Here is a 23613-nt window from a genome sequence, read left to right on the forward strand (position 1 = left end):
AGAACGAATTGAACAAGTCTTGGTTGGAAGTTTGAACGATGAGAACAGTACTGGTTCACACGACTGAGGTGCAGTTGATGGGTATGTACGTGTATTGAACGAGTACTCTGAGCTTCAGCTCAGCCAGTGAAGGCGAACCGAGACCGAGGAGCACCGCTACGTTACAATGAACCCATTCGACGAGCTGCACACGCTTTCCCTTCTCCCCTCGCAATCGTGTGCCGAGTCAATGAATCCTTCTTCGGCGATCCTCCACGAGCACCGTCCCACGGTAACCTCCAGCAGCATCTAGTACAGACGCTTCGGCGGGCTCATACTAGCCTTGATGGTCAAGCTACCCACATTCTGCCACCCCTTCTTCAACAACGACACGAGGTAGTTGATCGACAACATAATGTTACCAATCAGCTCCTCCTCCGTCATCTCCACATTCCCCACGGCGACACCCATGCACAGCACCTTCTTCAGCTGGAACTTGATGGTCGACTTGACTTCGGTGATCTTGGCGGACAGGTCCTCGTTGTGCGAGACCGGGGTGGGGAATTTGCCGGCTGTAATCACCATTCATATCAGCATGGATGTCCACACCAACGTAATATTGATGGGTGGCGGCGTGACATACCCTTCGACAAACCGGGACCCAACAGACGAGGGATTTGCTTGATGAGCGAGTCACTCGCCACAAACGCATCGTACTTCCTCGCGAGTTTCTTGATGAGCTTCTTGTTCTTGTTCAGCTTCTTCAAGTCCTCCGCGCTCATCGCATCAACGCCTCCATGCTTCGCGCGATCGATATCGTGCTGATCGCCCAAAATGCAGATGCTCATGTTGGGGCGCGGCACCTTGGGGAGCTTGACGGTGCCGGAGAAACGCTTGTCACGCTGGGGATCGTAGTTCTTCAGGCCGATCTGCAGTTCGACGGTCTCGAGGAAGTTGCGCTTCTTCTCCTCCGTCGAGTAGGCGAGGAGTTGTTGTACATTTTGGCGCACACCTGCGACCGTGATTTTGGACATGGTGACGGTCTTCCAATACTCTGCGTCGACGCTGGGGGTATTGGTACGGCTTTTGCGTTGTGACGGTGATGGTGGGAGAGAGATGGTGCGTTGTGCGGTGTTGGAAGGATTTGAGTGCGTGCCAAGAGTGGGATGAGTCATCAATCGATACGCCACCTAGTGCGCCAACATATCTGATCTATACGGATGTGTACGACAGGAAGTAAATGTACAATATTGGACATTGTCATCATTGTAGTTGCTATGCTCTTTACACTCGGACCAGTGAGCTGTTACCGCCTGCGGAATGCTTTCTCGTCAATGCGAAAGTCAGCAGGCTTGTGCCAAGCTTTCAATCACTTGTTCATCGTAAATGCGTACAGATGTCTAGTCATAGTGATTTGGACAGGAGAGCAGCTAGAGGCGCCGCAGTCCTAATCACCTCACTTTGCTTCTCGAAACGCCTCGCCGCCTCCCTTCACGAAGAGCCAAATCCAGATCCTGACCAAAGCCAGCGCCATCATTCTGGTTCTGTTTTCTGTGTGGGCAGGCCCACAAGTGGCCCGTGAACTAAAATTTTCCGAAGTGGCCTCTGCGCCCTCGTAGGCAGCTTGGTGCATTGACGATGCAGGAAGTGTAGCAGTGGTGGCGAGTTACGCCGTTTCCGTAGTCGACGGGGGATTTGAGCAGAATGACAGAGGGTGAATATACCCGTATGAGTGGGAGTAACCATCCGCAGGAGCGGGGTATATGGAGGTTGAGGCGGAGGTGGAGCTGAGGAGAACCGCACCGCTAGGGAGCAGTAGCGAAGGGCGTTGGGTCTGTGTGACCGCGCGAGTGGTGATGGTGTTAGTGGCGACGGAAAGTCTCGAGCTGCCGTCTGGCCTCTCCTTGCTGGTCATCGAGATCCGATCGTGTAGAGCAAGTCCTTTTCCTGCCTTTACGCTAGCAGGCGACGAAAGTACCTGCGTACGTACGTTGACTCTGCCATATTGAGTGTGAGCGACTTCGGATGCCGTTGTCGTCGTCCACGTCGACGTTTAGGACGGGTGCGGCTTTGGCGTTGGGTTTGCGAATGGAACAACGAGGTCATGGCTGAGTATGTATGAGTAACGCACACTCAGCAGTGCGGCAGTGGTTGCGCCGGTATGTGAGACAGCCGTACGTGCAGAGACGAACAGTGCAGCCATTACCATAGCCGCCATGTTCTTGGAATGGCAGTTAATGACGCTGATGGCAATGATGATGTCGAAGCAATCGCAGTCGCACAGTCGTGTCCACGACAGCCAAACCGGTCGCTTCCTCCCATCCCCACCCCTTACGACCCACAAACACCCTCACAACAATCACCCCCTCACTCCATCCCCTCCATCAACTCCACCCGATCAAGCACCATGCCCCTAACCCCCACCCACCCCCTCAACCCCTCCCACTCACTGCCCTCCTCCTCGCCCCTCCTCTCGCGATCCTCAAACCCCCACTCCCCCGCCACCCGATCCACAGCCGCCCTCTCCTCCTCCCGCACCCAGCGTTCCCACAACGGAACACCCTGCGCCCACGTCATGCGATCCATCTGGTCGTTCGCCGTCGTCAAAGCCACGTATCCGATACTGCTTACGCTTGCTACATAAGTGAGTATGCCGGCGAATGCGATGGTGGTTGCTTGGGAGGGATCGAGGGCTGTTTGCCAAGAGGCGTATTGGGTGGAGAGGGTGTAGGCTGCTGCTGGTAGGGCGAGGGCGGCGAGGCCCGGGACGAGAGTGTGGCGGAGGGTTTTGTTGCGTTGGAAGGCTTTGGTTGAGAAGGTTGTTTCGATGATATCCAGCGCTAGACTTAGATTATGCGCCTGGATTGCCGTGTCGAGTGCTTTGCTTGCTGTTGCAGAGTCGATGGCGGCGCTGATCTTGTGAGGGTTGGGGGCGACGTATGTCACTTCGGCAGCATTGCCACTACCGCTGGCTTGGCGTGGAAGTGGTTTCCGAGCGTACAAGTCGAAGATGGCGGGGAAACTGCCCGGTTGGTGGAGGAGGGACTGCAGGTCCACGTATGCTTTCAGGATGGCTTGGGTGATGAAGATGTGGGGATGGCGGAGGAGTTCTTCGGCCTTTTCGCTGAGAAGGTGGAGGATGGAGGCTTTGCTTATGAAGGCGGGATAACTCCTTGCGTTGACCGAGCCCAGGAGCGCGGAGGTTGCGCTTGTTTCTGTGCCGCTTTTCGATCCGTTCGAGGGTGTGCCTTCGACGGCTTGCCCTTCGATCAAGTTCCTTGCTAATGCGTGTAGCTGTTCGAGGACGTAGAGTACGCGTTGTTCGTCCGGGAGTTTGCCATCTTCGGGTTTCAGTGCGGTGTTGGTGAGCTCGATGATTCGGCTGTGCAGCGCATTCAGATCGGTGGAGGAGACAGTATGCGCGCTTCGGGCTGCTATGAGCAATGACTCTAGTATTCGAACTGATCCTGCTTGCGATGGGACTGGTGCTGCAGCTCGCGCGGTTCGAATGCGTTCGTTGTGAGCTTTGGCGGAGATGCGTCGTCGTTGTACTATGGTTGGAACGAAGGCGTTGGTGGTAGTTCGTCTTGCTGGTGTACGCAACGCCGCTATACACTCATGGCAGATGGCAATCCCTCTCTTCTCCATGTCTGTCTCTTTCAAGAGGATGCTGATGTACGCGCTATGAACGGGCCTTGCTGCAAAGGAGGAGGAGGAGTTCAATCAATAGCCGAAACGCTTTGATTGATCGTCAGCCGTTTCTTCCCCGCAAAGTGCTGACTCGCACGCATTGGCTCGGTGGGATGACGAAGCCGCCTGCGCCACATTAGGCACTCCAATTGAATGAAGGTGCGCCTGCAGCTTAAGGCACTGCCTGCTCTCTCAAGGCGTCCACTATTATATTTACTAACAAGCAGTACCACCCTCTCCCTCTCCACAACTCGTACACTCTCAACTTCAGATACTGGGCGAAATACTCCAACACCCACCGGCAACAATGCCTCCACCACCACCTCCCCCGCCGCCCCCTCCGCCTATGCCTGGAGCTGCAGGAGGTACGCGCAAGCGATCATTATAAACCAAACCACGACGTGTCTGACTGCCATATAAGGTCCACCACCTCCACCTCCTCCTCCACCTGGGGGCTTACCATCGCGCCCACCAGCACAAGCAGCCCAGGGTAGAGTATGTAGCATCCCCCGGCACACCTAGGCATGAGCAGCAATTTCCTTCGGAGATCATCGAGTCAAGGCCTGAATCGCACGCTGATTGCCTTTCACCGCAGGGCGCCCTCCTCGGCGACATCCAAAAAGGCGCCCGCCTGAAGAAAGCCGTCACAAACGATCGATCCGCGCCGCTACTCGACAGCAAACCGAGCTCGTCCATAGGCGGCCCATCAACCGGCGGAGTACCTCCCGTCCCAGGCCTACGCCCTCCACCTCCTGCGGGACACAATCGAGCGAGGAGCAATAGCGACCAACCAAGCAGTCCCACCACCAATAACAGCAGCGGAATGGAGTCAGCACCACAACTAGGAGGTTTATTCGCGGGCGTAGGCATGCCGAAGTTAAGGAAGAGTGCGGGAGGGGTGAACATGTATGATTCCGATCCCGAGGCGCATACGCAGACATCTGCGGGTGGGAGGAATCGGAATGCCAGTGTACCTGCCATACCAAATGGAACCGCACCTAGACCACCAGGCGGTGCACCTCCGCCTCTACCTCCCGGCGCTGCGCCAAGTATACCAAGCGCAGCGGGTCTGAAGAAGACGAATAATCTGCGCCCGAGCCCCGCGAGCGTAGAGACAAGCCCCGCATCAATACCGGGTACGAAACCTAAACCGCCTCCGCCTATCGTGGGGAAGAAACCGCCGATTCCTCCTCCTACTTCTCGCAAGCCTTCACTACAAGCCTCAGCACCCTCAATACCGTCAGCACCTCCGCTACCACATTCCCACACAACGCCAGCGCCTGCGGCACTTCCACCCCCGCCTCTACCGCCAAGCAGTCCGCTCGCGCCCAGGCCACCACCTTCCAGCGCAGCGCTCTCGACTCCGCCGCCTCCTCCGTCATTACCACCTCCGAATGGTCTGCCAAGAGAATCAAGTCTGGCCGAACAAGCGGCGAGGAACGTGTTGAGGAGTGCAAATTCGACCACGCCTTCTGCCCCTCCTCCTCCTCCGCCACCGGCACCATCGGCGAGTCCTCCCTCAACGCCGGGCGCGCCTCCTCCGCCGCCGCCTCCGCCACCGCCTCCATCGGTTGCAGCGGCTAGTCCAGCACCACCGCCCCCTCCTCCCCCGCCTCCGCAGATACAAAGACAGAGTTCCACGTCCCTGCCACCACCGCCGCCACCGCCGCCTTCGGCACCTCCAAGCCGCAACTCAGGTACTGGGAGTGGGATACCAACCGCGGGTGGTCTGTCGCTCGGTTCCACACCCACACCACCACCGCCGCCGCTTCAAAGTACAAATTCATACTCCTCGCCTCTGAAACACATGGATGCCTCCGCTTATACGCTCACGAATGGCTCTGCGCCTTCTGCGCGGTCCGCTAGTAACAGCTTCAGCGGTGGTGCTAGTGGTGGTTTGAGGGTGGTTATCCAAGATACGAGGTGGAAGTTTCAGCCTGATGAGCAGTTACCGCAGCCGAGGCAGTTTGTCGGAGCGCCTAAGAGGTATCGGGCGGGGAGGGGCAGTAGTGTGCCGTTGGATCTGAGCGCGTTCTCGTGAGGGGGTGGTTTGTTGGGTGCGGTGGGGGTTTGTTAGCGTTTGTTGTTGTTGCAGCGGAGGCGAGTTGCGGTCTTGACCAGACCGGGAGCTATGCGGAGAGTGTCTAAGCAGCCCTTTGCCGGACTTCGCTAATGCACTGCATCTCGTTCTTCATCCACGTCTTCATCCTCATCGTTAATGCATGCCAGCGATTGGTTAAACTCGTGCTCGTCAAATCTCGACTGCAATATGCGAAGGTACTTCGACGTGGTGTGGTGATAGTCACGGTGAGCCTCGTCCTCATTCGCTTCGCCGCCTTCTCCGGCTGGAGCACCTGAGTGTGGTGGGATGTTCAATGATTCCGTAGTCGTTTCGCAAGCCCTTAAAGGTCGATCCTGGACGAGGCGCATCCACATGGATCTAACAGCGGGCCACTAGAGGGTTCTGACGAGGAGTCCAAGGCTGAAGCTCGTCATAGGTGCACGCCATCGTCGTCTCCGTCCTCCATCTGCGCCTCGAGCTGCCTCCTTAGCTCCTCATCCGTCAGTCTGCCGCTTGACGCACGGGGAGCGGGAATCTCGCCGGTGATGGCAGTATTGACGCTCGCAGCTGCTCCGTTCGCTACATTATGCGCATGCGATCCACTTCCATTCCTCATAACTGTGTCTTCAGCCCCATCAACCTCACCATTAGTCAAACCCTTCCCCTCCCCTTCCCCATCTACCCCACCTCCCTCCCCGCCAACACCCGGCCACATCATCCCCCTCCCCTCCACCTCCGCCTTCAACAACCCAATCCTCTCATTCATCCGCGCAATCACCTGCAAATTCTCAAACATCGCCTCCCGACATTCGTTGTCGCCTTCTTCGGCAAAGGGCAGCATTTGCTCATTGCTGTGGCGGAGGTGCATAATGCTATTGGTGATTTCGGCGGCTTTGGAGTGGAGGGTATCGAGGGGAAGGTCGTGGATCGCGAGGGCGAAGGCGGTGGGGGAGATGGGGTTGGTCGGGTCGGAGGACATGTTGTAGGTTACTGGGTTGGTTGATTGGCTGGTCGGCTGGTTGGCGGTGGTGTTGAAGGCTCACGTTGTTGTGTGGAGATGGTTTGGGGCGTTGTCGACCATTGTTGACCTTATGATCATGGCACGTGAGAGATATTCGATGGCTGCCTCAAGCGTCGACATGTGAAAGTGGCATGCGGATGGCTCGAGCACCTCCGCGCGGAATGCTCCGCATATTCATGTGAATGTTTGTTCCGACGACGTGCCTTCCTTTTATCATATGTCACGTTAAAAGACCTAGTCGCTGCGCCGGGATAGGAAGGCACGCAATGAATAATGTATGGACGTCGATAGCATCTAAGGCGCCGTGTGCGCGACGAGTCCAAGCGAAGCCCCTCCTCCAGCTCTTCTGCGGATATGTCAGATATCAAGGGCGGCGGCAATACCGCAATCTTGCCTCAGTATCAACATGCCCCATCACGTTAAAGACCAACAACTCAACTGAGCCGCTATGCGAGCCAGCAAAGAAACGTTCCTTCACCACCTCCTCGCTACTGGCGGCTAAGAGTAAGCATCGACCGCAACCGCCCGAAGCCCGCCCATACGAGTCCAGCAAGCTCCCCGCCTTTCACGGGTCGCAATCCCCTGTCCCAGCACGGGGGCAGCTCGGGCCGACATCTCCATCGCGCCTTCAGTCTCCACCAAGCTCCGCCTCGCACACGGAAGGCTTACCTCCGGAAGACGAAGGGCCGACATGGCGCGACTACGCCCCCGAAGGCGGCATGCCTCTCCCTTCCGGCGCTCTCTCCCGCCCGAAGATACATGAGATTTTTGATGACCCTCAGGTGGACGAGGATGTGGGGAACTACATCCTAAGCGTCCTATACTGGCGACGCATGTCCGGGGCTCTGATCGACGTGGGCATCCAGTTCCCGAAGAACAGTGGGGTGACGGAGCAGCAGGCGTTAAGAGGGTTGGAGTATGTGCGGAGTTTGGATCGCGGGTTTGATGAGGATGTTGCGGGGGTGAGGTGGGTGGAGGAGGAGACGGGGAGGTTGAGGGAGGAGCTACGGCAGAGATCCGTGAAGCTGGGCATATATCGAGACGATGCGCGGGAGGCGGAGGAGGATGAGGAGGAGCTGCAGGGTACGCGTGAGGGCAGGGAGATGGTGGGGGAGAGCGTATTGAAGACGCACAGGGAGCAGCAGGAAGCCATCTACGCCCGGGAACAGCTGGAAAAGGAAGCCAAACGCGCACGCATGGAACGAGCCGAGATCGACCGCGCGCGTGGCCCGCTTGAGCTGGCAGGTGGTGTCCAACCGACTGTATCCCTTACCACAACCTCTTCCGGCGGCGTTACCATCAGCCGACCCCAAAGCTGGGCAAGTCTCACTACCGTGGAACGACAACCGTGGGTCAAGCGCTACGAAGATCGCGCCACGCTCATCAAGGAAAACGTCCTCCCCTCCTTCGATGCCAACACTACAGCCATCCTGCGCCGACTAACGCCGAGTCTCCTCTTCACCCTCCTCGTACTAGCGGGGAGCTACTACCTAGCGACCAACTACACCCCTCCACCCAAATCAGCAAGACTATGGCCCGACATCCCGCCCTCCATCGCTACAATATCCACCATCACCGGCATCCTCGTCCTGACCTTCATCCTCGGCCGCCTGCCCCCATTCTGGCGTACTTTAAACAAATACATGGCCGTCATTTCCCCACAGCCACAACCCCTCAGCATGCTCGGCGCCGTCTTCCGCCACGATACTTTCTACCACCTAGCAGCCAACGTCCTAGTTCTCTGGGCCTTCGGCCCAGCCCTCAACACCGAAGTCGGCCGAGGAAGCTTCCTAGCTATCTTCCTCTCCGCCGGCGCCGTGGGCAACTTCGCCTCCCTCACCCGTTTAGTGCTTACTAAACAGTGGACGGCATGGTCTTTTGGCGCCTCAGGGGCCGTGCTGGGGGTGTTGGCAGCGACTTGTGTCGTCCGCCCGAACGGGAGTGTGAGGTTGGCGCCCTTTTTGGGGAGTGGCGAGGTGCCGTTTGCAAGTTGGGTTGTTCTGGCGCTTGTGATGGCAGCGGAGGTGGTGGCGTTGAGGTGGCGGGTGGGGGGCCGGAGCGATCACGTCAGTCATCTTGGTGGTATGGCTACTGGTGTTGCTGCGGGCATGATGCTACGTTATCGTGCGGCAGGTGAGGGGCTAGCTCGGGAGGTGCAGGCAGAGAAGGCAGAGGAGCGGATGGTGCCTGTGCCTGCGCCCGCGACTGGAAGGGTAGAGACGGCGGTGACGTAGGTTTCCTAGCTCAGGTACGTGAGGTGCGTGCTACACCGTATTTGTTCGTCAGCTCATGCTCACCATAGTGCACAGCATTGATCTTGAGGACGCTCACAGTCCGTAGACTGGTCTTGAAGACTCTCTCCCACCCTAACCACACATGGTGCGCCGTCATGTGAACACTCAATGTCTTCAATGGACCTCGAAAATGTTGCACTTTCGACTGATTGCGGATCGCCCCTATACACTACCTCCAAGGATGATTGCACGACAACAGCAGCCATGGTGTTTGTACTCCTGATTGCGTGTCAGGACAGCACTGGGACAGAGAGGCCGCATCGGCTTTTTCCGTGCAGAAAGATTTCACTGGGCGTCCTCTTCTCTTTTTCGGCACGATCGCGAGTTCTGGATCCTTCACCATTGGCTTGGCTTGCTGCCACCAAGAAGCAAATGCTGGACGGATGCAAGTGCTTGTCTAATCACGCAATCAACCATCCAACCGATCCGTCTGCGATACAAAGCAGCCATGATTCTCAAGCACCTCAGACTGAGTGCTACGGGTTCGGGAAGTGTGCTTATCACCCACCGCACTCGCTGCTCGCATTTACGACAAGGAACGCGTTACGTCGAACCCTCCTATACCAATAGATGCTGTCATGAGGGCAGTTACTGCAGTCGTGCTGAAATTACAGCAGCAAGCGTTCAGCTGCATACGCAACAATACTGCCATTATGACGGCCGCTTGAGAGTATACCACATTCACCATGACTGGCCACCTAGAGCTCAAAACGGCTTGCGAGCCTCTCTTTGCACGGCCCTTTGGGGTATACGAAACACCCAAGCCAACCATTCCCCACTCACTCTCCCTATTATACGCATACCCTTCCATTGATCCAATCGATCACCCTCAGCAATGTACGGCATGTATGGCAGAGACCGGCCCAGGCAAGCGGAGCGTCCCAGGCGACCTTCTAACCCGTTACGGAGTTTCCTACCCTCGCGCAGGAATGGTAAGGAAGAGGTTTGTCGATACACGCCTTAGACCTATGCTAAGTTCCAGCAGCACGGCCAGCTTCGCCTTCTCCGGGACTTGCACCTCCATCACGGCGTAACGATATCGGCAGGAGCCTTGCCAATACACCTATCAACCAGACATCACCTCTCCGGTCACCCGTAAGCATACCAAGCCCTATAACGCCATCACCTCGATCACATTCCAGCCGAAGATCCGACCCGGGGTCAATGCAACACTTCCCGTCCGTTCAATCAGGCTCTCCTCGAAACATGATGCTCGGAGAAGCCGGGCCAAGCAACTGGCGCCATCCGTCGCCTTCTCCTCGAAGGTCCACTCGGCCGCCGTCCTACGAGTCACCCGCGCTGCCTGAAGGAATCGGCCAGTTTCAACCGCCGTCACCATCAAGCTCCAGTCCAGGATTGGGTTCTTCGCGGTGGGTTCTACCCAGCCCGGTAAGCTCACAAAACTCCCGTCAGAGCGTGAGGACGGGAGTAGCTGGTCCGAGTAACCGGCTACCCCGTGATCTGGGCAACATGCGCTTCAGCGTTGTGCGCAGCGTTGGCCCTGAAGGCCAACCCAGATACACACTCCACCCTAATCGATCGGACCCCGGTGTCAGGCGCCGGCACCGCTCGCAGTCTCCTGGTTGGCCGAGCATGTCCACGCCCAGTCGACATACACCACCACCTCTATATAACCGTCGCTATATGCCACCCGCGCGAGTCGGTGGATACTCAAGTGCTCCGGCATCACAGAGAGCATCCAGGGAGTCGGTGGACGTCTGGGAGAGGCCGAGATCATTGGACTATGGCAGACGGTATGTTCAGTGTTGTATGCTTCCAGCTTGGAAGTCTCTCTTGCTGACAAATGACCAATACAGGAGATACTGACCTTCATCGTCGCTGACGAGTACTGGAAGCATTATAAGGAAGGTCGGTTGATAAACGTCAGCTTCCCCACACTGTGTGGACTGTGTGGAAGAACCGGGGAATGAGCTGTATGACCACCAGTCTGTACTGATATGACTGTACGAAAACCACATTGGAATGGTTTTGGGCATAGCCTCGCATTACCTTAATAACTTGCCGTATGTTACCTAAGTGCTGCAGACCTGCCTTACAGCAAGTGCTCCAGTATCCGCGGCCGTGTTTGCGACCGACCGCATAGTCCGCACTCACTGCACGCAACTACAACGGATAATGCGTTGGGTGTGAACCTCTTATACGTACCGAAGCCGTCATAAAGGACAGTGAGTGCAGTCACTCGAGTCTTAACCACAGTTAGCTCCCTACGCAGTGCTGGGCTTGTCAAAATGACTACGACCACTATGGCTTGTACTGTAGTCATTGCGAAGGACCTCCAGAGCTCAAAAGGTCTTAACAGTCTCTGTTCCGCTTGTTCGCGCTGTATACGCACATCAATCTTCTACAGCCAAAAGCATGTTTAACAAGGGAACAGGAGAAGAGCCAGCCCGAGCCAGTCGTCCAAGGCGGCCAACCCCTTTACTGACTGCCTTCAGGCCTCGCAGAAACGGTAATCATAAGCAAAAGAAGCATTGCTCGATCGAAATTTCCGCTAAATATTGTCAGCACCATCTGCAGCACCTCTTCACGGCCCCCCTTGGGAGTGGTATTGGCAGGAGCCTCGTTCACACAGACATCAACCGGCCATCAGCCCGCATATCTCCCGTAAGTATACCGAGCCCGGTTACACCAAGCCCGAGGTCGTACTCTGTGCAGAGACCTCGCTCTTCGCAGAGATCACAGTCTTTGCGAAAATCTCCTTCTTCGCACCGGTCGCACCTCTCACGTAGGTCAAGACCACCGGAATACTCGGCTCCATTAGGGATCAGTGACTTCCACCGACCATCATCACACGCGTCCTTCGCGTATTCTGAGACCCACGAACCACGCGGTCGGTCAAGATTTCCACGGTCTTTGGACGCTGGAATAGCCCGGCCTAGCAACTGGCGGTTACCGCAATTCGAACGTGACAGCACACGCAGTCCGTCAGGATCACCCTTGTCAAGATCATACTTTCCGCCGCCAGGAGCTCGTCGGTCGGGATCATTCCAAAGCTAGATCGAAGTGAGCAGAGGGTCACCGTCCCCATTCTCACCCAGGCGGACTGGATCCTTTCACGGCCACAGGCGCATTAAATCGGCGTCTCCTTACCCGCGCAGTTGATCGACTTCCGATGAAAGCGTAAGGACAGGAGAAGAGCATCCATGGAACGTACCACGTAGTATCGACATGCGAAGTCCGTCTAGGTCCCCTCGCGGATCGAGTCCGTCGGTCTCCTTTCAGAGCGTGGGTACAGGAGTGGCAGGGCCGAGCAGTCGCCTGCGTAGGCTTCGAAACAGGCAAACCAGGGACAGGTTGTTAGAACTACTGCCCAGGCCTGTGGAACGTTATCCAAGAAGTCCTTCGCGTCGACCTGAAGGCGTTCGCATCGGATCGAATCAGAATTGACAATGCAGGGTTGGTCAAGAGTCGGATCATCAGCCAGTGAAAGTAGTGGACCCCTAGCGCCGCCACAGCTGCCTCCGCCGCCTACACCACCACCACTGTATCAGGCCCGTGCTATTCCACCGCCGCACTTTGGGGGATACTGGAGTACCCCGGCGTCTGATCGATTGTCCAGGTTGTCAGTCAATCTCACAACTCGACCACGATCGTTTGATTATGGCAGGAGCATACCCGAGTATGGTATGTTTTATTCGTACAATAACTTCGAGAAGGTAGAACCATATGGCTGACTATTACATTAGGAGGAGGCGGTAACTATTATCGGCGCGTGTAGTCATTTCCGAGAACGTAACTTCCCGATTACGATCGAAGCTTGTAGGAGATATCTTCGGTATCGCATCAGATTGGCAATATGTTCTGGTTGGCTTTGGTCTGCTCTGGTAGACCTCGAAGATGCATGTGTCGGTAGCGACTTGGTGAATGGTGAGACTTTTATATCAAGGTGTTCCAGCATTCAAGCTTTTCACAATCATCAGCACTACTTGCGTCACGCATGTTGATTCACTCCCAGTATCTGATGGTAGTAAGATGCAGTTGTGGCCATTCAAGGACCCGTCATCGAAGGGCAGTCACTGCCTGCGTTGCTCATATGCAGTGTCCGACGTATGAAACCAGGATGCCGACTTCGTACGTTCTTGGACTGCAAAGATAGTTCGACGTCCTTGAGAAGTCACCACCTACTTGAAGCAACTTGGGGAGACAAGCATTGTTTGACCACACAATGTACCCCGGAGATGGTTGGGGAAGCGGAAGACGAAAAATGCAATCGATCCGCAACAGTTTCGTCGAGACATTTATGCCTCACAGATTTGGTAAGGGTTTCCTCAAACATCAGCGCTGGAACTTAGATCGCTTTCTGACATTCGCAGCGTTCGAACAGCGGACTCACTTGCAGGATCCAGTCGGGCGGTCAATACACTTTTGGAACAACATGCGGCATCAACCAGCTCGCGGGTCATGGTCTTCAATCTGGAACGCCGGATCTGGAGTGTTGAGTGGCTCATATCCCGGAGACTTCCCGAGTCGAATAGGTCCCAGCTTCGACTGGCGGAGCGGATCCGGTAACTTGCACTACGAAGCAAGGCTTGATGGTGGATATTACTATCCGCCGTACGGAGAGTACTAATAGCTTGTCGAGGTAGCGTAAGTTGCCCGCAGCATTCGTCAACCGGCTGCTGGATCAGAGCCCAGCTGAACAACTTACGATGCAGCACGGGGTCTTATGGTCAACCCAGTGGTCTTCGAAGCGGACGTCGTGAGCCTGTCGTTGTGGACTTGGCTCGGAGTAGCACTCCGGGAAGGTGTTTGTGACAGTGACGGTGCATCTCAGCCGATTTCGGAAGTATGATAGCACGATCGGAAAGCGTATGACCCTCTCTATGGCGTTGGAGTAGAATACGATCACTGCAATGTAGTCAACCAACTTTGCCTTACGCGGTCCCAACCCAACTGTTCTCATCGCATACATTCCCTGGTTTCACTGACGAACTCTTTACAGCGTTGTATTCTCAGCGAGGCCCGCTGAAGTCACTGTAGCCATGACATACCTGTGAAGCACACCCAGATTGGCCTCCGAGACTTCCTTCTCCATCGGACCTGGTCCTCAACAACCCGATCATTACCAACATTAACACATCTTCGAGAAAGCATCACAATATCAGGACATTGCAAGCACATTGGCCACAACAGAAAGAACAGTTACCCACAAAGCACCATCAGACTAGCATAACATTGCAATGTTCCGGTCACGCCGCGATGATTTCGATCGTCGAAACCCCTTCAACGACGGCGGGAGATCAGGTCGCTTCGGTGGTACGTGAATCCGACTTGGTCAAAGCCAACTCCTCTATCGTCGGGTCACGTTGCTAGATCCTACTGACTCCACTGACAGGTCTTTTCGGTCGCGGCCGAGACAACTTTTCAGATTGGCACTCCAGAGTTGGTCTTAGAGGCGACCGCTACCCGCCGTCTCGCCACGAAGTCGATCTCAGCGGTATGAGCGGCCAAAGTCGACCGAACCCATGGGGGTTCCGCGGACCTTCTCGCTGGCCGGGCTACGGACCCACGCCACCCCCGCAAGGCCCGAGTTTCAGCCCATGGACGCGGTCTACGCCAACGCTCGGGATTTACGGTGGGTGGGGCAATGACCCGAACCAGAGGTTGGTGCAAACGTTCCCTAATGCCAGTCAACCGCATATTAGTGCGTGGGGTCGGTGGCGTTAGAGCATGGCGGCCCTTGCTGATGCTGCTTCGAGGTGTAAGTCCCGCTCGCGAATAATCGCACGTGGTAAGTCGCTGACAAAAACACAGCATGGAAGACCTAGTATTGAGATTAGTGCCGCTGTAAGCGGGGAGGAGGTTGGAGTCTTGATGATATTGGCCGAAGAAAAATTCTCTGGCTGATAAAGTTGATGATGACTGTTATGGAGGAGTTATAATGACTATGATGAGGTATAAATTGATTTCCATATTCGTTAGGCCACCGATGTGACCTACGTTCGCAATCATGTTGATGTGTTTGGAAGGAGTGAAGTCCAGTTTCACACCAGAGCCAAAAATAGAAGATCGCTGTGTGGCTGTACGCTTCGAGCGCTACAATGCCGCGTACCTGGGACACGTCGAAGAATGTTGTTGTCGGAGTCATTTCTGTATCTTTGACATCTGCAATCCGATCTATGTACTCCTAACTATCCGTTGTTGCGAGAGTATACGCCTGCAACTCCCTCGGGCAGCGAGCGCAGCACGACCTTGGCTAAGCTTTCCCCAACAATTCACAAGCTCGACCGATACAATCATACGATATTGAGGTTGAGGACAGACCGTTGCAAAGTCCAGCATGGCTCCGTTGCGGCATGACCTAGCATACCTTACGCGACGAGCGATGGTTACCGCAGGTCCAGTCCTGATCCGTGACCACCTACTCTCCGGTCGCAACTTGTCAGTGCGAGGAGCGCAAGGCGTGACATTGGGTGTCATTGCAGCATACGTTGTGATCATTGCCCTGCTCTGGAACATTCCGTATGTTCGTTACGTGCTATGGCCGTTCAAGGTAAGCTCACCACTCAATTTCGTGAAGCCGACCGAAGCCTAGCCTGACCATGTTCCAGATGTTGGTTATTGCATTCCACGAATTCAGCCACGCAATAACAGCGTGCTGTACCGGCGGCCGTGTCGAGTCAATATCGCTCGACCCTCATGAGGGCGGCGTAACTCACATGCGAGGCGGCATAAGCGCCATCACCCTACCAGCAGGCTACCTTGGGTCGTCAATCATCGGCGCCTTACTCACCTTCTGCGGGTTCGACATTGTCGCCAGCAAGGTCGCCAGCATAGTGCTCGGAGTCTGCTTCCTATTGACGCTATGGTGGGGCAAGAAAGACTGGCTAACGGTCCTTACTGTCTTGCTCGCGGTCGGCTTACTAGTCGGCTTCTGGTTCATTGCCCATGCTGAGCCTTTGCGCTGGCTCGTGTTGTTCATTGGAGTCATGTCGTCGCTCTACAGCGTCTGGGACATCTGCGATGACCTGATCTTCCGGAAGGTCAACAGCTCTGATGCGAGCCAGTTCGCGAAGCGCTATGGTGGTTCGGCGCAATGTTGGGGTATTGTTTGGTCGTTGATCTCTATTTGCATTATGGCGGTTGGAATCATTGCGGGTATTGCAGCATTTCCTGAGACGTTTGCGCAGCAGGAGCAGGACTCCGAGCACTTCGCGCCCACGAGATGATAGGCAATAGTATTGTCAAAACCCACGACTCACGGTTTAAAGTGATGTTCGTGCGACGTTCTGATTGTGTTCCGTCGCTAGCAGGACTAGGCTAGAGATTCACTGCAACCACCCCTCACTGACGTGGGCGGCTATGCCGTTTAGTCTTCCCTCGTCCCTTAGGTTGCACCTAGGCAAGAGTCCAAGGCAGCTCTGCCATTGCTCCGAAGCAAGCAACGCACTACCGTATGTGCGAGCACATCTTCAGCCATCGTGCAACAACAGCTTCCTATTGCCCAACGAGCGCTAATGTAGGTAAAACGTTTACCTGCCTTCGAACATTGACATCCTCATGCAATCTACGCATCGTTCTGATCGCGTCCCTCACTATGTCCATCATCGAGCGCTCCAGCCCGCTAAACCTACAGTATCGTATATGTATTGTCACTTCAGCATCCTCTTCACAAGGAGTTATAATATGTAAAACACTGTTGAAAGCCAACGCTTTCGTCCTGGGCATCGACTCGAAGCCCAAAGACCACTCACTGAATGCTGGACTTGGGACGCATTTTCAATTCCTGCAATGCGATATATCCGACAAAGACGCTGCGGAAACGATCATTGGATCTGCGAAGGAGAAGTTCGATGGAAAGGAAAGGTTGGATGTGCTAGTTCTTCTAACGGAGCATAGAGGTGGGACAGAGGTGGAAGTTTTGAACCGCTTAATCGCAGCGGTCGCCGAAGTTATGAAGAAGGAGGGAAGAGGGTCGATCATCGATGTCTTGCCGCAGCAAAATCATGAGTCACGTGTGCGCGTTCCGCATCAACTCAATCCACCCCAACTCACTGATGATAAGCCGTAGCAGGCGCTCACGAAGAGCGTCGCATCTGAGCATGGCAAGGCTGGCTTGAGATGCAACGCTATTGTGCCCGAGAGTCAGTGCTCCAACTCCTCGCCATAGTGGTTCCCGCGGGATCAAATACTGACCCTCCTCCGTATGCAGCTACAAAGAAGGAAGCGGACCGCGAGCCAGTGTCCGCGTACGAAAGGGCAAAGGGGCATATGACAGCGTTGGTGAAGACCGAGAAGTGGCACTCTCCTGGCCTCAGCGGTTGAGATGTGGTGCTGACTCGAGTGGCATAGGATCGCGAAAGACGTACCTTCAGCTGGCGAACAAGTGAGGCAAGCGGCGAAGCAGTTGTACGATGTGGCAAATATGGCTCTTTGTCTAGCCGGCGATATGGGGAGGGCATTGCGGGAACGATGGTGTATCTTGATGGTTCTGTGACATCTTTGTAGACGGCTCTGGTCTTGGGGAGCTTGCGAAGCGAGAGATGAGAGAAGTTGGCGGGAAAACCCATCCCGCTCCCGCCTCGCCTTTGGAGAGGTACAAGTCAGAGAAGAATCAACCGAGAATGACGCCGTTAACGCAGCCACTGCTTGGTCTGCGGATTCAAACACTCTTTCTGTGCTTCTTGCCACTGTTGCTCGATCATGTTCGCCCGCTCCTTCGACCGTGGCGTGATCTTTGCCGGAAATTCTTCAGGCATGCAGACAAAGCCCTGCGTGAATCGGTCCTGATCAGGTAAGATCGGTTGACCTGCGTTGTCTGTGGCCGGCTCGATATTGAAGGCCCACAGTATCCGTGACATGCCGAGGAACAAGCTGCGCTCAGCAACGTGCATGCCTTGGCAGATACGTCGGCCTGCGCCGAATGTGAACTGATCACGCTTAGAGGCGTCTGGATTAACCGCGGAGTCGTACAGGCCAAGATGGTCGTTCTTGTAGCGGTCCGGATCGAAGCGGCGAGGCTCGGGTGCACGCTTGGGGTCCATGTTGATGGCCCAGACATTGTTAAGCACGCCAGCTCCCTTCGGGATTAGGAAGCCTTTGTAAGTATCGTCCTGCGTTACGGCATGCGGCACGCCACCGAGGATCGTCGTTGGCATCCAACGCAAGGTCTCTTTCATACAGCCGCGAATGTACTGCAGATCCTCTTCATCCTCCATTGTGGGGATGCGGTCACCTCCGACCACCCGGTCAATTTCGGCCTGCGCCTTCTTCTGGACATCAGGGTATAACAGCATGGCTAACATGAATCCGTAAAGTGTGCTCGAAGTTGTGTCGCTACCTGCTTCAAGTAGCGTACCCGTGATGTAGCACGCCTGGTCATCGCTGAAGCCTTCTTTCTTCTGCTCATCGACTAGGCCGACGCAGAAGCAAGGCTTGAGCGTACCGTCTTGATGAGCTTTCTTCGCATTGAGCCAATGGTCAAGATATAGTTCTTTCTCGCGTTTGTGCAGTTGCTTTGCATGGGCTCGAGTGGGCAGTAAGTAGTCTGGTAGCCAGCGAAGCGGCGGGAAGGAGTCGATAAGCGCCGCGGTGCCTGTTTGGTTGATCTCGGCGAACTGGTTAAAGCCGTCGAAGAGCTGCATCAGCTTGGGATCTTCGTAAACAGACGTTCTCCACCCGAAGACTATAGTCGTTGTGAGGGCGTTGGAGTAGCGGCGAATGTGCTTTAAGAAGTCGTCCGGAGTATGCAGGAGATCGTACAGCATTTGCTTGTTCTCGAGCATCTGATATGGCACGTAGGTCTTGGACATGCCAACGTTGAGGAGATTGTGAACCGACTTTCTGATCTATGCGCATGGTAAGCGTCGCATACAGTGACCCGACGGAAGGGGGAAGCTGGGTACCATTCTCCACACAGGACCATATTGCTGCGTTGACGGTCAGCACGATGGATTGACTTTTCATTTTCGGCTGCATCCTCACCATCATGAGCAATCGAAGACCGCCACTACACAGTTCCTGGCCAATGTACATCTCTTGTCGAGACGAGTACATGCCGCTACGTCGGTCCAGCAACTCCTTGACGGCCTCATCGCTTGACAGTACGATCAATGTCTTCGTACCCAGGATCAAGCTATACACCGGACCGTACTCCTCGGCCCATTTTTGGAACTGCAGATGCGCATCGCGTGTTGGCATCTTTAGCCATGTCAGCACACATCATCAAGATTGGCAGGTTATTGGCCGTACCTGGTGGATGTTACCAATTATCGGAAGGGTTGGAGGTCCTGGCGGGTATTCCTTCGGTCGCTTTCCTGTTTGTGAGAGCCATGCCAGAGCTACAACAAGGACTGTGACCACCGCAATGACCGACAGAGGTAGAGTCGACATTGACAGCGACGACATCGTTGTACACTGATAGGATTACTTGGGTACTGCAGAACGAGTGATTCGACTCTGGATTCCCATCACTCGCGTAAAACATATAGGCAGTCGTCTGACTACCTGATCATTAGTGCGGACGATATCCGCTCCATCACCATCAACACCACCAACTCGGGTGTAAGGGATGGAGAACGCGGGGTTCGGAAACGTGGAGTACATGACCCCGCCGCCAAAAGGAAGGAGCATTGAGAGAGCGGCAGCGCATACATCAGCAGCAGGCCATGACTAAAGCAAAGGATTGGCATGCGCATGGTTTCCGCGTGGTGGGGACCATTGGCGTATTGGATGGGATTGTGAGCTTTGAGGGAGACGAGGTCCTGGACGGAGCTGAGTCCGCTAGTGCCAAGCAAAAGTAGTCATGCGTAACCACGCCAACTAACAAAAGTGGAAATCTCCAAACATGGCTAGCAGAGCCGCATGTCTGTACAAAGATCTTATATATGCAACTTCACTGGAACACAACTACAGTAATTACTCCAGCTTTGTCATAGCAAACGTGCATTCTTGGAGTTGGTGGCTTGCTTACCGTCCGGCATTTGTGTGTTTGGTGTCGGCGACGTCCGCTGCCTAAGGAGAAGCACACCACCACGGACGGACAATACTTGTTCGAACAGCTCAATGAAGCCCTTTGGCTCGAGACCGCTGCCAGGATCTTCAGCCGAGCGACATAAACGACAACAGACGAGCCTCAGCCATGGTGCTCGGCCGCAGCTGCCCACAAGCAGCAGTATGCCTACGCTGCCAGGCCAGAAGACTACGGCGGTAGACTCTCGTCTAGATCCGCGGACAAGGAGCCCCTTTGCTGGACGAGCTGTAGTGACACCTCTGGCTGCTTCTCGGAGGGATAACACGCCGCCTGCCAAGTTCTTGGTGAAAAGCTTGTCGCCTGGTTCCGAATACCTTAAGATTGGGATACAGTGGACAGAGCAGCCGGAGACGAGATCTTCCAACACGACACTTGATGATGTGGAATCAGAGGAAGAGCGAAGAATCCATGCTGCAGCGCAAGACGAAGCAGCGGAGCTCGTTTTCAAACACCGTAACCCGGATTCACACCTGGTGAATCCTCATGCACCATACGCAAACCCAGATACTCGGAAAGATAGCTGGTCACATTCACGGAACGGCAGCTATCATAGAAGCCACAGTAAAGAGCCCGTAGCACAACATCGCAGAAATCTAAGCGCAGCTGAGCATGCTTGGAAGCAGGCTGCGCCCGAGGATGTGGAACGTGGCAAAGATACACTCCTTCGAACCTGTACATTTCCGGCAAGCGCGTCTGCGCAGGGTCCTCGCTCGCCCTCTGGCAAGAGCTACGGTGCATTAGCCGAAGCAGTAGACAAGGACATAGCAAAGGCATCTCAACGAAGCAGTAGCGGAGGTAACAAGCGTATCCTGAGCGGAGAAAAGAAGATGTACATGCATCGCCACGATCGTATTTGGGAAGATCCGCAGGAGCAGCCAGAGATGAACACAGACATCGACGCCCAGCCGGAGCCTGTCAAGGCTGCTATCCCACCCGTGCAGTCTTCCCAATATGCCCGCAAGAACCCATTCGCCAGAATGCGTGCGCAACAACCACCGAAGCTGGAGCACTCGGCATCCGCGCCTGTATTGCCTTCCACGAGGTATCAGCCCATCGAGATCCAGCGTAACGCACCAAGTCAGAGTCGAGGAGCCGGATACCTAACGAACGAAAACCCCCTGCCAACGCTCCCTTCGGCAACTTATCAACCACCGGAGCCAACTTCGCCCACCAAGAATGGAATCGAGATCCGGAGTGATGACATTCGCGCTGCGACCAGCAAGCAGCGTAAGGACAGAAGCCCGAACCTACCTCAGCCGACACTCGTCAGTGACAAGCCTGGACGACCAATCGTGAGCTTCCGACAGAACGCGGGCCCGAAAGAGGTTGTGCTGCAGGAGGTACATTCTTTGATCCCGGATCCAGTGAAAGGACGAGAGCTACCTATGAAGAGTACGCCTGCTGCGGAGAAACCGCGTCTCGGAGAGAGCACGGTATCAAATATGCCGCCTGTTCCGACACTCATCCTGCCCGAGGAGCCAGACCTGCCGAGCATCGTCCTGCCCGAAGAACCTGACTTCGCAAGTACAAGTGTACAATCCGCACCAACAACGCCAGCATTCAACGTGGGGCTGCCCAGTATCATAATAGACGTGCCAACCGCGTCAGCCTCTGTAAGCTGTCGCAGACCGCTGCCTTTGCCTACACGCCCGGGCTTGCCGCATCATTCTGCGACTTCACCACTGCCGAAGTCGACACCTCACTACACGCCTTCTGTTCGTCAGACAGGCACTCTCTGCGCCCACTGCGCCCTCCCCATCGCCGGGCGCATCCTCAGCGCAGCAGGCGAACGCTTTCACCCGAGCTGCTTCGTCTGTCATCAATGCCATACGAACCTAGAGTGCGTCGCCTTCTACCCGGAACCAGATGGCAAGCGCTCCGAAAGAGTCGAACGTATTCGCGCCCGTGAAGCGGGCATCAACGTAGCAATCCCCGAGAATGACTCCCTCGATGACAGCCTTTGCCAAGAAGCCATGGACGGCGACGAAAGCCTGCGCTTCTACTGCCACCTCGACTTTCACGAGCTTTTCAGCCCGCGCTGCAAAAGCTGTAAGACACCTATCGAGGGAGAAGTCATTGTCGCTTGTGGTGCGGAATGGCATGCGGGGCACTTCTTCTGCGCTCAATGCGGCGACCCTTTTGACGCTCATACGCCTTTCGTGGAGAAAGATGGATATGCTTGGTGTGTGGGGTGTCATACTAACAGATACAGCTCGAAGTGTAGGAAGTGTAGGAAGCCGGTCACGGATCTGGTTGTGAAGGCGCTTGGGGCGGACTGGCATGAGGGATGTTTTGTTTGTGTTGTGAGTATATTGTTCTGAGAAGTGAAAGTGGGATCAATGTTACTGACGAATACCTAGGAATGTAATGGCGGTTTTGGAGATGGTCGATATTTTTTGCGCGGCGACTCGCAGGATCCGGTATGTGTGAGGTGCGAGGAGATGCGGCTCAAAGCATAATATTGTCGCCGTGCCGCTGCAGCGAAAGATGATCGACAAATGTTCCGATCCACTCTCCGGCCTTGCAGAGGCTTGAAGACCATTTGATAAAGGATTGTCCAAAGTCGAGTCGCTCTTGGGTGCGTTATTGAGGTGGGAGAATGTTTGGCCCTACGCTGTTGCAACATTCGAGACATGGTCTGCAAATCGAGCTTCACTTCGACCTCGTCATGCATGCCAGACATCGTGGAGGCTCATTATCACGGGTTACCTGCGGCACAGCCTGCGTCGTAAAGGTAGCTAAGCCACAGCTACGTCGAGTAGGATCGAACCAGGCTGGGGCGCTAGGAAGGTGGTGGCTGACTGACACGGAGCGGCAGCGAATGAGTATCAGCGCCATGGCAACCTAGCTGGACACTCATCTGTGTTCGATTAGGGCGGTGGGCTCGAAATTCAATCGCGCATACCCTGTATGGACTATATGCATGTACGTGGTTACTTGCTTTTTACATCAAGCATCGCCGAGATTGCTAATGACGGGATTGCTCACGTCTTGAGCGTGAAGCTTGCGAAAGCTTAATAGTTTCCATCGTCGCAGAACATCTTTAGATGGTAGGACGCACTTCAAACTTGCTGTACTGATACCGTTGTCATGACCAGTCTGTATTGATCATAGGCGCGCTCCGATCAATCAGCGATAGATGGACGTTTAGCTAGGAAGCAGCCTGAGCAAGACATCTGGTGCGGTAAGGGAAGGTCTAGACTGGCTGGATGAGCGGGCTTTCGGTGCACTGTTAGAACGCGCCGTGGCTTGCATGAGCAGGATCGCACCAAGTCCGATAGGGACGGGGCTTAGGGAGGCTGCCAGACATCATACCGTCCAGACCTAACAGAGTATAATAATCGGCCGCATAGCCAAGGCGTGATTCTCCAAAACAATATGAGTCTGCTCACAGTCGTTACGTTCGCTGCGGCCGTTTGCGCTCAGCAAATCACTCTAGGAGCCGCTCATTTCGACCTCAATGGCTGTGTCAGTCCGCAAGGCACGCTTGCCTGCTACCAGCAGGCGAACGTCGACCTCAGTCACAATGTGCAGATCTGCAACAGCACAGGAAGCAGCCAACAGTGCGATTTTG

The 23613-nt window shown here is 55.2% G+C and overlaps 13 protein-coding genes across 13 annotated transcripts; 5 read left to right on the plus strand and 8 right to left on the minus strand.

Moving 5' to 3' along the window:
- Positions 1 to 131: 131 nt before the first annotated feature.
- On the minus strand, positions 132 to 1086 carry BAUCODRAFT_29707 (uncharacterized protein). Its single transcript, XM_007674254.1, has 2 exons — positions 623 to 1086; positions 132 to 551 (listed from the first exon to the last, which is right to left on the minus strand). Exons 1-2 carry the CDS (start codon positions 1011 to 1013, stop codon positions 289 to 291), a joined length of 654 nt encoding a protein of 217 aa, XP_007672444.1. The 5' UTR covers positions 1014 to 1086; the 3' UTR covers positions 132 to 288.
- Positions 1087 to 1504: 418 nt separating this feature from the next.
- Positions 1505 to 2374, minus strand: BAUCODRAFT_29709 (uncharacterized protein). Its single transcript, XM_007674255.1, has one exon. The coding sequence runs from the start codon at positions 1892 to 1894 to the stop codon at positions 1646 to 1648; it is 249 nt and encodes an 82-aa protein (XP_007672445.1). The 5' UTR covers positions 1895 to 2374; the 3' UTR covers positions 1505 to 1645.
- BAUCODRAFT_58430 (uncharacterized protein) lies at positions 2347 to 3135 on the minus strand (the record flags this gene model as incomplete). The annotated part of the gene is made up of 1 exon (XM_007674256.2): positions 2347 to 3135. A coding segment is annotated over one exon (789 nt), but the record flags the coding sequence as incomplete, so codon positions are not given.
- Positions 3136 to 3836: 701 nt separating this feature from the next.
- On the plus strand, positions 3837 to 5710 carry BAUCODRAFT_128220 (uncharacterized protein; the record flags this gene model as incomplete). Its single annotated transcript, XM_007674257.1, has 3 exons — positions 3837 to 4034; positions 4091 to 4164; positions 4202 to 5710. Exons 1-3 carry the CDS (start codon positions 3977 to 3979, stop codon positions 5708 to 5710), a joined length of 1641 nt encoding a protein of 546 aa, XP_007672447.1. The 5' UTR covers positions 3837 to 3976.
- A 64-nt stretch (positions 5711 to 5774) lies between these two features.
- BAUCODRAFT_567208 (uncharacterized protein) lies at positions 5775 to 6812 on the minus strand (the record flags this gene model as incomplete). Its single annotated transcript, XM_007674258.1, has 3 exons — positions 5775 to 6298; positions 6335 to 6738; positions 6775 to 6812. The coding sequence occupies 3 exons, from the start codon at positions 6810 to 6812 to the stop codon at positions 6162 to 6164; spliced, it is 579 nt and encodes a 192-aa protein (XP_007672448.1). The 3' UTR covers positions 5775 to 6161.
- A 1403-nt stretch (positions 6813 to 8215) lies between these two features.
- On the plus strand, positions 8216 to 8872 carry BAUCODRAFT_41620 (uncharacterized protein; the record flags this gene model as incomplete). Its single annotated transcript, XM_007674259.1, has 1 exon — positions 8216 to 8872. A coding segment is annotated over one exon (657 nt), but the record flags the coding sequence as incomplete, so codon positions are not given.
- A 1151-nt stretch (positions 8873 to 10023) lies between these two features.
- Positions 10024 to 11148, plus strand: BAUCODRAFT_204476 (uncharacterized protein). Its single transcript, XM_007674260.1, has 2 exons — positions 10024 to 10800; positions 10864 to 11148. Exons 1-2 carry the CDS (start codon positions 10211 to 10213, stop codon positions 10871 to 10873), a joined length of 600 nt encoding a protein of 199 aa, XP_007672450.1. The 5' UTR covers positions 10024 to 10210; the 3' UTR covers positions 10874 to 11148.
- Positions 11149 to 12734: 1586 nt separating this feature from the next.
- On the minus strand, positions 12735 to 12983 carry BAUCODRAFT_204480 (uncharacterized protein). Its single transcript, XM_007674261.1, has one exon. It carries the CDS (start codon positions 12963 to 12965, stop codon positions 12786 to 12788), a length of 180 nt encoding a protein of 59 aa, XP_007672451.1. The 5' UTR covers positions 12966 to 12983; the 3' UTR covers positions 12735 to 12785.
- Positions 12984 to 13435: 452 nt separating this feature from the next.
- On the minus strand, positions 13436 to 14309 carry BAUCODRAFT_204493 (uncharacterized protein). The gene is made up of 4 exons (XM_007674262.1): positions 14059 to 14309; positions 13978 to 14001; positions 13716 to 13915; positions 13436 to 13640 (listed from the first exon to the last, which is right to left on the minus strand). Exons 1-4 carry the CDS (start codon positions 14186 to 14188, stop codon positions 13512 to 13514), a joined length of 483 nt encoding a protein of 160 aa, XP_007672452.1. The 5' UTR covers positions 14189 to 14309; the 3' UTR covers positions 13436 to 13511.
- Positions 14310 to 15148: 839 nt separating this feature from the next.
- BAUCODRAFT_29714 (uncharacterized protein) lies at positions 15149 to 16346 on the plus strand. Its single transcript, XM_007674263.1, has 2 exons — positions 15149 to 15560; positions 15619 to 16346. The coding sequence occupies exons 1-2, from the start codon at positions 15348 to 15350 to the stop codon at positions 16234 to 16236; spliced, it is 831 nt and encodes a 276-aa protein (XP_007672453.1). The 5' UTR covers positions 15149 to 15347; the 3' UTR covers positions 16237 to 16346.
- Positions 16347 to 17093: 747 nt separating this feature from the next.
- BAUCODRAFT_29716 (uncharacterized protein) lies at positions 17094 to 17598 on the minus strand. The gene is made up of 3 exons (XM_007674264.1): positions 17377 to 17598; positions 17220 to 17315; positions 17094 to 17151 (listed from the first exon to the last, which is right to left on the minus strand). The coding sequence occupies exons 1-2, from the start codon at positions 17575 to 17577 to the stop codon at positions 17220 to 17222; spliced, it is 297 nt and encodes a 98-aa protein (XP_007672454.1). The 5' UTR covers positions 17578 to 17598; the 3' UTR covers positions 17094 to 17151.
- A 42-nt stretch (positions 17599 to 17640) lies between these two features.
- On the minus strand, positions 17641 to 19399 carry BAUCODRAFT_62200 (uncharacterized protein; the record flags this gene model as incomplete). The annotated part of the gene is made up of 4 exons (XM_007674265.1): positions 17641 to 18855; positions 18913 to 18936; positions 18992 to 19207; positions 19259 to 19399. 4 exons carry the CDS (start codon positions 19397 to 19399, stop codon positions 17641 to 17643), a joined length of 1596 nt encoding a protein of 531 aa, XP_007672455.1.
- Positions 19400 to 20071: 672 nt separating this feature from the next.
- BAUCODRAFT_118975 (uncharacterized protein) lies at positions 20072 to 22498 on the plus strand (the record flags this gene model as incomplete). Its single annotated transcript, XM_007674266.1, has 2 exons — positions 20072 to 22342; positions 22400 to 22498. The coding sequence occupies 2 exons, from the start codon at positions 20072 to 20074 to the stop codon at positions 22496 to 22498; spliced, it is 2370 nt and encodes a 789-aa protein (XP_007672456.1).
- Positions 22499 to 23613: the final 1115 nt, after the last annotated feature.

The sequence above is a fragment of the Baudoinia panamericana genome (assembly GCF_000338955.1).
Source record: "Baudoinia panamericana UAMH 10762 unplaced genomic scaffold BAUCOscaffold_1, whole genome shotgun sequence".
NCBI lineage: Eukaryota > Fungi > Ascomycota > Dothideomycetes > Mycosphaerellales > Teratosphaeriaceae > Baudoinia > Baudoinia panamericana.